Genomic DNA, 14,743 nt, shown 5'->3' on the forward strand with positions numbered 1-14,743 from the left:
TTTGGAGCTTGTCTCAACGGGGATTAGCTTGGTGGCAACCAAGTGAACCTCGGGATAAAAATCACCGTGTCAATTTTGTCTACTCTTCTCGGTGGTTTGCATTCTCCAAATCACAAGCCTTGTATTTACATTCATATATATCTTGTGCTTGTGTAGTCGCTCTAGTGATTAGTTAGCTTGTGTAGCTTGCTAAACACCTTTTTGCTTGTGTAGCATAGAAGTAAAGATCCTAGTGGTGCTAATTAGCTTTGTGTAGGATTTTTTGGAGGTGCCTTAGAGTTATAGTTAGAGGGGTGAAGTCTTGGCTAAGCAATTAGTTTCAATTCCGCATAATTTTTTGTTAGCCGGTGCAATTAGTTTTAGAAAGGACTATTCACCCCCTCTCTACTCCGCCATCTCGACCCTACAACTGTCCACCTAAAGAACCGGAGGGTCCGCACATGTTCGGACGTCTGAACACGAACTTCACTGTGTGCCTTCATGTTTTGCTGGAACCGGATTCGGACGTCCGAACCCCTGACTTATAGACTGTCCGCAGATTTATACCGCACCGTCCGCTCCACCGTATTCCGCTGGGATCAGGTTCGGACGTCTGATCCTTTGACTGGCGGACTGTCCGCCGGTGTAAGCCGGACTGCCTGCTCAAGGACCGGTCTTGCACAGTTGTGCCAATTTTGCTCGTCAACAGTTATTTACCTTAACAAGTATCCATATTCATATGTCATCGAAACATATATAACTATATTTTATTTTTATTTGTAGGCTCACCACCCCCCCCCCCCCCCCCCACCACCAGATTGTTAAGAATTGACCTCCAGCCCCAATGTTTTACACTTTTGTTGACTTCATAGAATGCCCGATCATTTGCACAAATGTAGAAAGAATGACACCCTGTTTACATGAAAGGGATGGTAGAACATGAATTTTTCTCTTTACAATTTTGCTCCATTTGTTCAATTTTACTTCTGTTTTGGTGATTAACACAGCTCCTAATCCCCAACTTTGACATTCCTTCCCTTAATATAGTGAAAGTTATTGACACTGTAATGATTCTGATTTTTAGGACATCTACAATATTAACGTAAATATCATAAGACAAACTGTAAATACTTTTATGTATAATGTATAATAGTGGTGACGTTTTTAAAACTTATATTTTGATAGTCAAAACTTCTCATTTTTTATTGAGAAAAAAACTTCTCATATTTTTTGAGCCAAGCACTGCAACATATTATCTCTTCCTTTTTTACAGTTTAAGATAAGAAGTCCTACATGCATACAGCTGACGTGGTAGACTGATAGTTAGCAGAGCAGCACGACATTTCAGCATTTTGTACTTACAATTAAAATGATTTATGAGCATAGATTAGAATACTAAAACTTCCCGGACCGGTGCTTCTTCATCGCTTCCAGCCGGTGCGCAAGGTGGTGGCCGCCACTGTCGTCCTTGGCCAGGTCGAGCTGCCGTTTCCCCATCTTCATGAAGAAGCCACGCTCCTCCATCTCGCCGCACCGCCAGTGCAGCCTCTCCATAGGATCGTCATCCTCCTGCGGGGCCGCCTATAGAAGAGCGCCTCGGCATCGATGTTCCTGCCGGCCGCCTCCGCTATAGAAGAGCGCCTCGGCATCGATGTTCCTGCCGGCCGCCTCCTTGAACTCGACGCTTGGCGCGGCCTCAAATTTTCTTGTCCACCGGGTAAAAGAGCTTGTAGCCCTGCCTCCGGTAGTAGCCATCATAGGAGTGCGTGGGGATGTCGTCGCCGATCTCCTTGCCGATAGCGACCGTCGTCTGCGTGCGTCGAAAAAGTTAGATTCGAAATCGGGTGAGCACGAACTGATGATTTAATATAATGGAGAATGATTCAGGACATAAGAATATTGGAATTTCACTTTTGGTTTCTGAAATTTCTCATATTGGTAGCAGATCGGAGTATATAGGTACCTCGTAGCACCAGCATGCGGCGACATGGTTGACGGTGTACCCGCCGCCGCCGAGGAGCAGCAGTGGCATGTTGAAACTCCGCATGAAGCGGACGCACCGGGCGTGGCCGGCGATGGACAGGTTCTGGTGGCCAAGCCTGTCGCCGGAGAGCGAGTCGGCGCCGCACTGCATAACGATGGCCTCCGGCTGGAACACCGCCATGACCTCGCTCATGATGGGCTCGAACAGCCGGCAGTACCCATCGTCGTCCATGCCCTTCTTTATCGCCACGTTCACGGCGCGGAGTCGACCGGCCCCTTCGCCGACGTGCTCGAGGAGCCCCCTCCGCTCGGGGAAGAAGCCCTCGGTGCGCTGGTGGAAGGACACGGTCATCACCCGGTTGGACCGACGAAACCGACGAAACGCGGTCTCGACGCCGTCGCCGTGGTGCACGTCGATGTGCACGTACAGCACGCGCCGGAAGTGGCCGAGGAGCTCGTCGATGGCGAGCACGATGTCGTTCACGTAGCAGAAGCCGCTGGCCTTGTCCAGGCACGCGTGGTGCATGCCGCCGGACCAGTTGATGGCGACGTCGGCCTCCCCGCTGGCGAGCGCGCGCGCCGCGGCCAGCGACCCGCCGGCGTAGCGCTGGCAGTAGTCCCAGAGGCCGGCGACGGGGGGGTTGTCGACGGAGCGGCCGTCCGTGGAGACCGCGCCGACGTTGCAGCCCCTGGCCCGGCGCGCGACCTCGCCGCCGGCGCCGAAGCCCTCCGGGGTGAGGTCCCGCAGGAGCCTGACGTAGCGGGCGTCGTGGAAGCCGGAGATCTCGGCATCGGTGGCGGGCCTGGTGCGGAGGCGGGCCATGTCGCCGAGCAGGCCGTAGGAGCGGATGAGCGCGTGCGCCATGTCGACGTGGCGGGGCACCATGACGTGGTCCTCGCCGTAGTCGACGCCGGCGATGCTGCGGTCGTAGTAGTAGCACACGCGCCGCTTCGCGCCGTCGGGGCACGACTGCGACGGCAGCGAGTTGCCGCCGGTGTTCATCGTCGTCGTCGGCAGCGACCGATTGGAGCGTGAGGGATGCAGAGTAATAGGTAGAACAGGCGTGTCGTGCGTGTGCTATGGGAACGCACAGATATGTAGACGCGCGGACATGGTGTTGGTGTCGGATTGCAACAGCCAAAATATGTAGCATCGGAACCGGCGACCCGAGTTCTGAATCCGGATCGCAATACCAATGCACCATTACCCTTTGGACAGCTTCACCACCTGCGTGCGGACAATAGTTTCGGTTGTAACAGTGAAGCTGATATTATATACAATACTGCTACTCATGGTCATTACTTTCATCTCAAAAGGCTCGAGCGATTCGTTTAAGAAAAATGAAAGAAAACGGGCAAATCTTCGTACTACCACAACCAGTTTTGTTGAAAATCAACAACCTTGTTTGGGTAATTACCTTAAAATGATGGCCTCAGCTCCACATTGATCTTTACCCGGGTGACCATTGTCATTGTGGATAGTGCTCGCTGATTTTTTTTTTATATATCATCGTGTTCTCTGATTTGGAATTGAGGTCAGAGGTTCACACCTGGTGAGGTTCGGAATTAACAAACCTAAAGATCCTCGCAAAAAGAAAAATAAACCTAAAGATAAATGATATCATGTCTAACACAACAGATTTGCAAATGGACAACAGTGTGTAAAAATAAGAAGAAAGGAGGGCTGGGTATCAAAGATATTAGGAAAATAAATATAAGTTTACTCTGCAAATGGTGGTGGAAATTGGAAACTGAGGAAGGCCTTTGGCAGACAATTATCAGGGCAAAATATTTGAGGGGAGGAAGACTGATTGGGACAGTCAAACATAGAATTGATGACTCTCCAGTTTGGTCAGACCTTCTTAAAATTAAACATCTTTACATGTCAAATAGAAAGATCAAAGTGAATAATGGGTTATCAACTCTGTTCTGGGAAGACCCGTGGATTGATAACAAACCTCTTTCTATACTGCACCCTGTCCTGTATGAGCTCTGTACAGACAAATGAGTATCTGTTCATCATTTTCTATCAAAGAATGCTCAATTACAATTCTCAAGATGGTTATCTCCTATTCTTTTTTAACTCCTCGTTGGATCTAGTGAACAATGTATACAACTATCCTTTCACAATTCTCAGGATGTGATCTCATGGAAATGCAATAAGAGTGGTTCCTTTTCTACCAGATCTGTATATGATTCCCTAACCTCAACTGACCATGGTCATTCCTTCCCCCATATTTGGAAAGCTATGATAGCTCACAGGATTAAAGTTTTTATGTGGCTCTTAGAGAATAATGCTGTTCTCACAAAAGATAATCTGTTAAGAAGAAACTGGTTGGGATCCCCAACTTGTTACTTCTGCTCTTTCTCTGAAAGCATTGATCACCTTTTCTCCCTGTGTCCCACAACAAAAGTTCTTTGGGGTTTGATTGGCCTTTGCATTGGTGCCTCTAACATCCCAGGGGATTTAACACAATACAAACAATGGATTTCATATTGGTTACCTGGAGGACAGCAGGTTTATACTTTCTATGCTGCTGCAATATGCTGGGCCATCTGGAAAAGGCGAAACGCAGCATGTTTTGAAAACAAAGGGCTGAAGAATCCAGCCGAAATCCTTTCTTACGCTTGTGCTCTCATGATTTACTGGGCAGGTTTATATGGAGCAGAGATGCAAGGGAAAATTGTGGATGGAGTGAAGCTCCTGCTGTCCTGTGCTAGTCGGGTGTTGGCTCAACAACAACGTACCAATCCTCCACTACTGATGGCACCGGCCTAGTCTCAAGATGGTGACGCTGCGGAAGACTCGACGGATGATGAGGCGTGATATCGCCTGGCGCTACTTGCCTCACCTTTTGTTTCTGGTTGTGTATTATTACTATGAATGTTTGGCCTCTTTTGCCTCGAGGATGTTTCCTAGGAATCCTAGGTTCTACGTTCGGTTGCCGGGAGAAGTAGGATTGAATGTCAGTCCTCCTCCTCTGGACCTCTTAGTTCCTTTTCTATCGCTTGCAAATTGTTTTTCTGGTTACATGTGAACTGCGGTATTTCCGTTCTGTAATGGAAATGAGGTTTTCCTAGTGTAAAAAAAAAACACAACATATTTGCATAGAAAATTATCGGCAAATCATTATGGCTTGCATAGCTAGCCGAGACTAGTACCCCTTTCAGAATTATATACAAATTATCAACAGTTATACTTTAAGGTCGCAATTATAGTTGCAAATGATTTCTAACATCATTTTGTACTTGTTCAGATAGCATATTGACATTCATTATAATTTAAAATCACAGAAAACTAAAACATGGTACATTCAGTGTTTCGACAGGCATACCTAAAAGATTCTGAGAACTTCAAGCTATTTCATGAAACAACTAGAGGACAATTAACGAAATTTATCCAGAGCTGGTCTGATTCATAGCATAAGCTTGTCCTTTTCCTTATTATGCCATTGCAAATGCACTAACATTCAGAAGAGGATGATCAAACCCCAAGCGTCATGATAGGACCATGATAAGACTATGCACATAGAAGACTAAAGCTGCACATAAAACTCGTGGCTTGGTAGCTCGCTCGACTCGGCTTGTCAGTAGCTTCACTTGACTCGGCTCGTTTGAAAATATTAGCAAGCTGAGCCAGGTATTTAGCACGATTCATTAATGAGCTGGCTTGAGCCTATATAAACTCAGCCCAATTAACGAGTCAAACCCTAGCCCTCTCAATTTCTCTCGATCTCTCAGCCCCCTCCCCCGATGCGCCCCTGCGGCCTCGTCCCCCTCCCGCCACACGAGCACCCACCTGCGCACCTCGCTCCGCCCCTCGTGCGGCCCCTCCATTCCCTAGCCGCTCGACGGCCTATGGCACCGCCGCTTCGGGCCTATTCCCCTGCAGCTATGAAGAGCAGCAGCCGCACGAGTGCCCAGCCGCCCGCCTCCTCTCCTTCTCGCCCTCGCCTCCAGCTTTCCCTAGCCTCGGCCGGCCAGCGTGGCAGGCGGCGGCGGCACGGCACCGTGCACCTCACGGCGGCCCTATGCGGACACGCCACCCTAGACCTTCTTCCTGGCGAGACACGGCCATGGAGAGGCAGCAGCAAGACAATCAAGTGGAGGAAGAAGCAGCCTGCGGAGTTAATATTTTTGAGCCAGCTCACGAGCTAAACGAGCCAGCTACAAACGAGCCGAGCCGAGCCCAACTTCTAGCTTGTTACAATAAAGTTGAGCCAAGACAGCTCGCTATCATAACAAGCCGGCTCGAGCCGAGCCGAGCCGGCTCGATATCCAGCCCTAACTAGGAGAAGACACGAAGATTTTTGCAACAGAGTTAGTTGCTCAAAGGGAACCATTCCAACAGAATTAAGATACTATTTGATATAATCAAATGTGTTGCCAGGTTTTATATGAATCTATGTATTATAGGGCCTAAATTATCGAAGAAGTGCTTACTAACTGCTTCTAGCTAAATTGAAGACAAGGAACTACTCAGTTAAAGAAACTACAGTGCAGAACGAAATAATGCACACTCCTGATTCCTGACTGATCTCAATTCGTCATCAGAGGCAATTGCCTATTTGCCTCACTGATCACACCAAATAGCAACTTTGCCATTTTGTGGAATTTCATTCATGCCAAACAAACAATTGGTACGGTTTCAGCATGAAAGGGGAAACAAAGTTGTTCATGTGCCCTCATCAGGTCTGCAAGACATTAAGGACACGCAAGCAACAGATCAATGTTGTTATCTGCGAGTTCAGGGTTGTCATTTGAATTTTAACTGGCAAGCAAATTATCAAGAGCTATAGGTCTACAATCAAATATGGACACTAGTGTCATCAGATCCATACGGGATTCAGAATTAACCGAGAACTGAACAAACCCAAAAAAACTCTATCCCGAGCCTTGCTCTTGGGCATGCCTGCATGTAGGGGTGGTATAAGGGCCCAACATTTTGAACTAGAAAATCTAAGGATCGGGCCCTAAAAGGGCCGGGCTCTAAACATATGTATTTTTGAACTAAAAATTTTAAGGGCTTTATTGGGCTGTGAAGAGGCCATTAGGGTCATGGCCCATTACCACCCCTACCTGCATGGCTGCATCACAGCACCGTCGATGTCAGGAGCTCAATTCCTCGCCTGCGCCCCATCTCAGTATGCACCACTACTTCATCTGATCCCTTCTCTCCCGTTCCACTGGCCACAAATGCATGTTGTTACCTGCAATAATTAAAGCCATATAAGGCTGGTTCCAACGGGGGTCGGTACCGACCCGGCTACCGACCCGCGCCGGTCGGTAAGCGCGGAAACCGAGAGCGCGGGGCGGTAGCGCTACCGACCGGCCGGGCGGTCGGTACCGACCGGCGTTGGAGCCGCGCGCGGTCGGTACCGACCCGGCCGGTCGGTACCGACCCCGCGTCCGGTCGGCTGCCACGCGGCGCTCTGTGATTGGCCAACGGCTGCCACGTCAGCGCCACGTCAGCTAGCCGTTGCAATTAGCCGTTTTTGACCGTTTGGACTCCAAAAAATTCGAAAAAAATTCCAAAAAATCACAAATTTCGTCCCCAACTCATCTATAAATAGAGAGGGCTGGTTGGAGCTCATTCCACACCTCTCACTCCCCATTTCACCCACTTCCTCTCTCAAATTCTTCCACCATGGCAAACTGGAGTCCAAATATGCAGTCATACTTCGACCTGCTCAACGCCGACCCCGAGCGTTCGACTACCAATACGCCGGGTACCAATGCTTCCGAGGAGGAGTTCGACTACTCGCCGCTCCATCGCCGCTCGGAGACTGCTCCACCCTCGCAACCCCGAGCGCTGTTTCCTCCAGCTCCCGGCGCTTTCATAGGTGCTCCTCCGCCGTATCCGTACCCATCGTATCCCTACCCACCGTACCCGTATCCTCCAGCTCCCGCCACTTCCAGAGTCGCTCCCCCACCGTATCCATATCCTGCTCCCATGACCGATGCTCCTCCGCCATATCCCTACCCTCCATATCCGTACCCTCCATACCCCTACCCTCCGCCTCCCACATTCACGACATCTGCTCCTCACGGTCATGCTGGAGGTGCTGCCTCCGCTGGCTCGGAGAATGAAGGCGGGGGTACGACCGCACCATGTCGTCCAGCCATTCCCAAAAAGAGGAATGAGTGGACGCCCGCAGACGAGGAGAAACTGGTACGTCCTCATTCGTTTCTCGTGTTCGCTAATGTCAGTTGAAGTATAGTTTTACTAAGTTAGTTTTGTATAGGTTAATGCTTGGTTGATGCACTCGGTCGATTGCGTGGACGGAAACAGCAAGAGCGGCCCAACCTTTTGGGGCCAAATAAGCGACACCTACAACGCCACCACCGACCCACTCCGACACCGCACCGCCAAGCAACTGAAGGATCATTGGTCCATGTACAATGCACGGGTCTCCTTGTTCAATGCAATATACAACCAAGAAGTGTCGAAGCGGCAAAGTGGAGCCGACGACGACATGGTGATGGACGAAGCCAAAGCAAGGTATGCACGAAGGGCTGGCCATGAGTTTAAGCTTTTTCATTGGTGGGAAGCTGTCCGTCACCAGCCGAAATGGTCAGTGAAGCATGGTGGTGGGCCGAATATAGACGTGTCGAAGAGATCACGTCTCGGAGCTTCCGGTGAGTATAGCTCCGGCTCTCGGGAGACCGACGAGGAAGCAGTGGAACATACTCAGTTCACGCTCGACGGACGGTATGACGGATGCTCAGAAGAAGGTTCATGACCGAGCGTTAAAATGTCTGCAACAACAGCTTCACCTCAACGACGACGACGAGTAGATTTATGTAATTTTTATATTTTTATGTAATTTTCTTTATTTTAAATTGTTGTGTAATTTTTATTTCGAATTTTTATGTAATTTCTAAATTTTTAAATTTAATAAAGTAGTTTTGTTGTGTCAATTTAAATCATAGAGCAACGCGTTCTGAAATGGTTAAGTCTGGAATGGAGAAACTGACGTGGCGCTGATGTGGCTGTGGGCTGAGGCTGCAGGCTGACTGATGGAGCGCTGGGGTCGAGTGGGCTGGCGAGAGCTGACGTGGCGCTGACGTGGCTGTGGGCTGGGGCTGCAGACCCGCTGTTGGAACCAGCCTAAGCTTTCTGGTAAGCATGTTATCTGTCACATGTGCATCTCTTTCCACAGGAGGGAAAAAATGATTCAAATTTCACCTAATTAGGATGTTTAATGTTTGAAAGTCCACACATTTCCATGATTCCTGGGCAAGAACTTTTTTTGGAAGAACTAGCTTGAACTTCAACTGACCTAGAGCCACATGTCAAGCTACAACTCAAATCTGGAAGAAACATAACTCCAGTAATGGATGCAAATAACCATGAAGCTGATCAAACAAGGAGTGCATCAAGCGACAGACATCACAAGAAAAGAGAAATAATCAGAAGTGAAGGTTGTGAAAGATGCACATTTCATGCTTGCCACCTTAACCTTTTTGTATATCCTGTAATTTCAGTTAGATAAAGAAACAGAAAGAGGAGCCTCTATCCAGCAGGCATTCCGGTGGTACATGATCCCCACCAAAATAACTAAGCCACATGTGGTACATTTCAATTAGCAGAGTTATGTTCTCTGAAACATCAACTATTGCAAAAATCAAGCAATTGTACATAGATGTCAAAAAATGCTTCAAAACACCACTAGAGCAGTGGGCAGATAGCATACACAAGCTTTTTAAACATACTCAAGAATTCACGATAAAAATGATGCACAAATATACTGCTAGGCTAGCCTTCACAAAGCAGTATGACTGTAAGAGACAAGCATTTCTCCTGTCCAGACAACTATCCATACAGATGTTGTAGGATCCAAGCAAAAATACCCAAGCATGTTATGAAACTACAAATGCAGAAGACATGGCAACCTAGTACAACAGAAACCATAATTACTCCAGAAATTTCACATTTCAAAGAACTACAGAAATCCCATAATATGCAATAATGCTACCAGTAAGCACATCACTACAGAGCCAGAATTGTCATTTACTTCACCACATAAAGCAACAAACAAGCACAGCAAAACAAGAGACAGAACAGTTGACAGATGAAAGAAGTTAATACTAGAACAGAACAGGGCACAATTCGTACTGCACACTAACCATCCATTTCCATTTCCATTCGACAGTGCTGATGACAATACTACTGCTACCAGATAAATTAAACCGAGGGAGCCAGGACTAGCAGCAGCACCCAACCGAACCAGTACTGGCACCACCAGACGCGGCAAACCTAACTAGGCCGAGGTGAACTTGGTGACGGCCTTGGTGCCCTCGGAGACGGCGTGCTTGGCGAGCTCCCCGGGGAGGACGAGGCGGACGGACGTCTGGATCTCGCGGGAGGTGATGGTGGGCTTCTTGTTGTAGCGAGCGAGCTTGGCAGCCTCGGCGGCGAGCTTCTCGAAGATGTCGTTGATGAAGGAGTTCATGATGGACATGGCCTTGGAGGAGATGCCGATGTCCGGGTGCACCTGCTTGAGCACCTTGAAGATGTAGATCTTGTAGGTCTCGACGCTCTTCTTGGCCTTCTTCTTGCCCTTCTTGCCCTCGCCGTCCTTGCCGGCGCCGGACTTGCCCGCGGGGAGGCGCTTCTCCGCCTTGGGCTTCTTCCCCGCCGGGGCCTTCTCCGCCTTCTCGGCCGCGGGCTCCTCCTCCGCGGGCTTCTTCGCCGCCGGCTTCTTCTCCGCCTTGGGCGCCATCGGTGGTGCTGCGGCTGCTTTGGGGCTCGCGGCGCGGCGGTGTTTGGGCGGTTGGGGAATTGGGGGATGCGGATTCGAGAGATCGCTGTTTGAGGTGAGGGGAAGAGGAGAGGGTGCGATCGGTTTATAGGCCGGGAGAGGCGGGCGCTGATTGGTGCAGGGGGAGGAGCCGCGGATCGATGACGTGGAGGGGCGTGGGGCGTTGGCGCCGCTGCTAGCGCTCGGCTGCGATGGGTTTCGACGCGGATTGCTGACGTGGTGAGAGCGTGGCCCGGGAGGGCGCGCGCGGAGGCGGGGCAGGCCTCTTTTGCGGTGTGTTTTGGACGCGGGCCCGATCTGTCGGTGACGAAGTTTATCGTCGGTGGTGCTCGACAAGAGCCGGGATTGACGGGAACTCGTGCGGCGAAGTCTAAGTCTAAGTCTAAGTCTAAGGGTCCGTTTGGATGTTGATATTGGAGGACTTGGTATTGAATTGAATTTAATACCAAAACAGACTAGGCATTGAAATATATTCAATACCAAAACTATTATTTGGATGTAGATGGAATTGATAGATTGAATTCAACTAGAGTCAAATACCAATTCTTGTTTGGAAGTGCATACCGTAGATTCGGGAATCGACCTGTCTCCATCTCTCCACTGCTGGTCAGAGCAGAGCGGCGGCGGAGGGCACGGCACGGTGGAGCGGCATGGAGGAGAAGGGGAGCGGCCCGATGGCTTCGGAGCGCGGCGGAGGGAGTAGCACGGCGGCGTGGTGGCTTCAGGGCGCGAGGAATGGACCGGGCGCGGGGGATCTTGGGCCCGCCACCTGCCCCCGCTGTGCCCAGCCAAGCGCGGGCCTCTGCCAAGGTCGGGCCGGAAAGCTTGCGTGTGGTGCTCCGCGAGCCACGCGCGTGAAAGCCACCGCCGACCAGTGCTCCGCGAGCCACGCGCGGGTAGCCACCCCCAGCCTCCCCTCCACCCAGCGGCGCGCGGTAACCCGCCATCGGCCGTCGCTCCGTCCAGCTGCGCGAGGGAATCCCTTGCTGGCTGCCGCTCTGCCGTGGATCTTGCAGGGGTGAAGGGAGAGGAAGCTCGGCCGGCAGACCTTTCTTTTTCTTCGAGGCGGACGAGAAGAGGTGGGGGTGAATACCTCGCAATACGGAGGCTGCGGGCTCTGAATTGTTGGGAGGTGCGCGCAAGTGGAACAAATGCCACGGGTATTCACTCGCGTTTCCATTTCCAATTCAGGTGACATCCAAACGCCAGATATTGGTGGCCGCAGATTCTAATTCCTGATTCCACGCTCTGATGCTGACATCCAAACGGTACCTAAGATCTATGGATACCTATCTAAACTTTTATCTCGGTTTTTAGGATGAAAAAATGAAGAGAAACAAGATGTGTCTATTTCCCGCGTATGCGAGCCCTTCTCAAGATCTATGAATACCTCTCTAAACTCTCTTTATTTTAGGATGAAACAATGAAGAGAAAGAGGAAGCGTCTATTTCCCACATATGCAAGCGCGGAATGACACATCGCAGAAGCACCATAGCTCGCCCCCGCCGCCCCCAGCTCCTCCAGCTCCGGCGGCGCCTCCGCTGCCGCCCTCCACCGCCGCTGCCGCTAACCACTCCCGCCGTCGCGCCGCTCGTCCACCTCTGGCATTGTCGCCTTGCCCCCGCCGCCAGCCACCGCCCACCGAAGATCCTGCCCTGCCCGACAGGCGGTGCTCCCGCGCCGCCTCACCCTCCGTCAGTCCAACCGCCGCCGCCCCGGCCTCCTCCTCTTCTATAGATGGAGGCCATAGAGCTGCCCCTCCCCCTGGCAACCCGAACCCTAAAGGTCCCCGGCCTCCCTCCACCACCCCGGTCACCGGCAACCTCGCCAGCGGCCGCTCCGCACACCTCGTACCCCTCCCCAGCCTACTCTCCCCTCCCCTAGCTCGCAACCCCGCCGGCAACCCGAAGTCCGGCCGCCGGAGCTCGCCGGGATATTGGCACTTGCCTCAATCAACTCATCTAGCACATACGCTCTTTTGAGCCCCGATATTGGCACTTGCCTCAATCAACTCATCTAGCACAGACCTGGGAGCTTCCCTCCCTCTCTGGCCTCTCTTGTACCCCCTACTACAAGCACCCCCAGTGCAAGACAGTAAAGTGCTCTCGCACACCCCTTTGCTGGACGTACGGCCTCGAGGCCGGAACCAGGATAAACCTGTGCGTTACTGTGTTGCCTCTTGCATCAACCATCTGGGACGAGGAACACGCATCATCATCACTAGTTGGGTCCGGACCGCCGGGTCAGGACATCGACAGTTGGCGCGCCAGGTAGGGGCCGCTGCGTGACATTTCTCTTTTGTTCCCATTTGATCTCCAGGGATGGCGAGCAGATCCAACCCATTTCCAATGGGCACCTCGGATCCGCTCCCAGCTGGATACGTGATTTGGTTCGGGAGTCTTGGGTTCAGGGCAACTGGCAAACGGTTCCCTCATGGAGCTCCTCTCGCCCAAACGCAACCCCGACGCTCCGACGTCACTAGCCCGGCGCAACAGGCGCTCGGGTCAGCTCTCGCGACAAGCGTGCACGGAGCGGCGAAGGGCGGCACGCCTCAGCTCCCCTACGGGGGTTGAGGTTGGCATGTCACAGCTCAGCGTCACGGCCGATGGAGTCACCACTTCGTCATCACGTGCCCTGGCGCCATCTGCGCCGGTACCATCTTCGACTGAAGACCCAGGCCTCCCAAGGGGGGGCAACTGCGCTGTCGCCCTTTCCCTTCGGGATGCGCAACACTGCCACCTATGCCTCTTCGTCCAGCACCAACTTCACCGAGTACGAGGATCTGTCGGGTCATCACCTCCTCCCGATCCGCAACCTCATCGCGTCATCTCCTGATGACTCCTACCTCAAGACGGCAAGCTCGATCGCCGACGACATCAACTTCTTCATGAACTACTTCATGGCCGAGGAGGCCGGGGACTACTCCGAGGTCCGAGACCTCGGAGTTTTCTGATCGTTCCAGCTTGCAGCGGCTTACTGCCTCACCTTCTCCGAGGACTCCAGCGAAGGGGATTATGATACCACTCGGGAGTGCTTCATGGCCGAGCTCGCGGATGGACAGAACGACAACGCCCCGGGCAATGACGGGAATGGCGGGGCAGACGCGCAGGCAAATCAAGAGGTGGTGCATTTCGCGACCCCTTCTTATTCGTCAAGCTCGGTGGCGTGACATGCACAGCTAGTGCAACTCAAGGAGCTTCAAGCCAGGCTCGACGAGCAACATCGGCAGACACAGGAGCTATGCACCGCACTCGAGCAGCAGCACACCGCGCATGGCGTGCGTGCCCAGGTGGCGGGACGCGCTGCCCGGGAGTGGATCCTAGCCGACGACAATGTTGACAAACCTCCGGAATTGAAAACGGCCGACGAAAAACTCGTTGCTGCGGCCTACCTTCTCCAAGCAATGCTCGAGCCATCGACGACTTCGGGTCACAACCTGCGTCGCGAGGCACAGGTGTTCATCGAGCAGGCTACTGTGCAGCAGGCCGAGAGCTCTACGTCTCCCATGCGCTCGACAGTCCCGAAGCAGGCCGGTGGGACTGCATAGTAGGACCACGAGGTTTCGGTGCACACTCCACCAGGAGGGAGGGGAAAGGCAGCCGCAACGGACGGTGCAAAAGCACCCTCGGTGCACGACCGCATCGGGATGACTCCCGCAAGGGAATGACTCCACGACACGCGCGAACATGCCGACGATGGCGACGCCCGCAACATCATCAATGGCAGGAAATACACCCCTCGACGGGGTGGCCGCTTCGACCCCGAGCACGACAAGGGCGAGTCACCGGAGCCTCCGGGCACCCGTGTGTTCAGCCAGGAGATTCGTACTGCTCCCTTCCCCCCACGCTTTCGACAGCCCACCACCCTCGTCAAGTACTCGGGAGAGACTGATCCCGCAGTCTGGCTCAACGACTATCGCCTAGCATGTCAGCTGGGCGGTGCGACGGACGATGCGGTCATCATCCGTAACCTCCCCCTTCACCTCGCTGACGCCACGCGAATGTGGCTCGAGCACT

The 14,743-nt window shown here is 52.2% G+C and overlaps 2 protein-coding genes, 1 long non-coding RNA gene and 1 pseudogene across 3 annotated transcripts; 1 reads left to right on the forward strand and 3 right to left on the reverse strand.

Moving 5' to 3' along the window:
• Window positions 1–1,374: 1,374 nt before the first annotated feature.
• Window positions 1,375–2,965, reverse strand: LOC120674811 (annotated as a pseudogene).
• A 3,732-nt stretch (window positions 2,966–6,697) lies between these two features.
• LOC120673618 lies at window positions 6,698–7,196 on the reverse strand. The gene is made up of 2 exons (XR_005674705.1): window positions 7,042–7,196; window positions 6,698–6,874 (listed from the first exon to the last, which is right to left on the reverse strand). It is a non-coding gene; the product is annotated as an uncharacterized LOC120673618 (long non-coding RNA).
• A 121-nt stretch (window positions 7,197–7,317) lies between these two features.
• Window positions 7,318–9,077, forward strand: LOC120674812 (formin-like protein 18). The gene is made up of 3 exons (XM_039955929.1): window positions 7,318–8,134; window positions 8,208–8,674; window positions 8,975–9,077. The coding sequence occupies exons 1-3, from the start codon at window positions 7,610–7,612 to the stop codon at window positions 9,075–9,077; spliced, it is 1,095 nt and encodes a 364-aa protein (XP_039811863.1). The 5' UTR covers window positions 7,318–7,609.
• An 850-nt stretch (window positions 9,078–9,927) lies between these two features.
• LOC120673617 (histone H2B.1-like) lies at window positions 9,928–10,787 on the reverse strand. Its single transcript, XM_039954555.1, has one exon. It carries the CDS (start codon window positions 10,686–10,688, stop codon window positions 10,227–10,229), a length of 462 nt encoding a protein of 153 aa, XP_039810489.1. The 5' UTR covers window positions 10,689–10,787; the 3' UTR covers window positions 9,928–10,226.
• Window positions 10,788–14,743: the final 3,956 nt, after the last annotated feature.

This window comes from Panicum virgatum, chromosome 5N, assembly GCF_016808335.1.
Source record: "Panicum virgatum strain AP13 chromosome 5N, P.virgatum_v5, whole genome shotgun sequence".
NCBI lineage: Eukaryota > Viridiplantae > Streptophyta > Magnoliopsida > Poales > Poaceae > Panicum > Panicum virgatum.

Coding starts and splice junctions, on each gene's coding strand:
- LOC120673617 (XM_039954555.1), bottom strand. CDS start 10,688: ATGGCGCCCAAGGCGGAGAAGAAGCCGGCGGCGAAGAAGCCCGCGGAG.
- LOC120674812 (XM_039955929.1), top strand. CDS start 7,610: ATGGCAAACTGGAGTCCAAATATGCAGTCATACTTCGACCTGCTCAAC. Junction 8,135..8,207: donor CCGCAGACGAGGAGAAACTG/GTACGTCCTCAT, acceptor AGTTTTGTATAG/GTTAATGCTTGGTTGATGCA. Junction 8,675..8,974: donor CAGTTCACGCTCGACGGACG/GTATGACGGATG, acceptor CTGAGGCTGCAG/GCTGACTGATGGAGCGCTGG.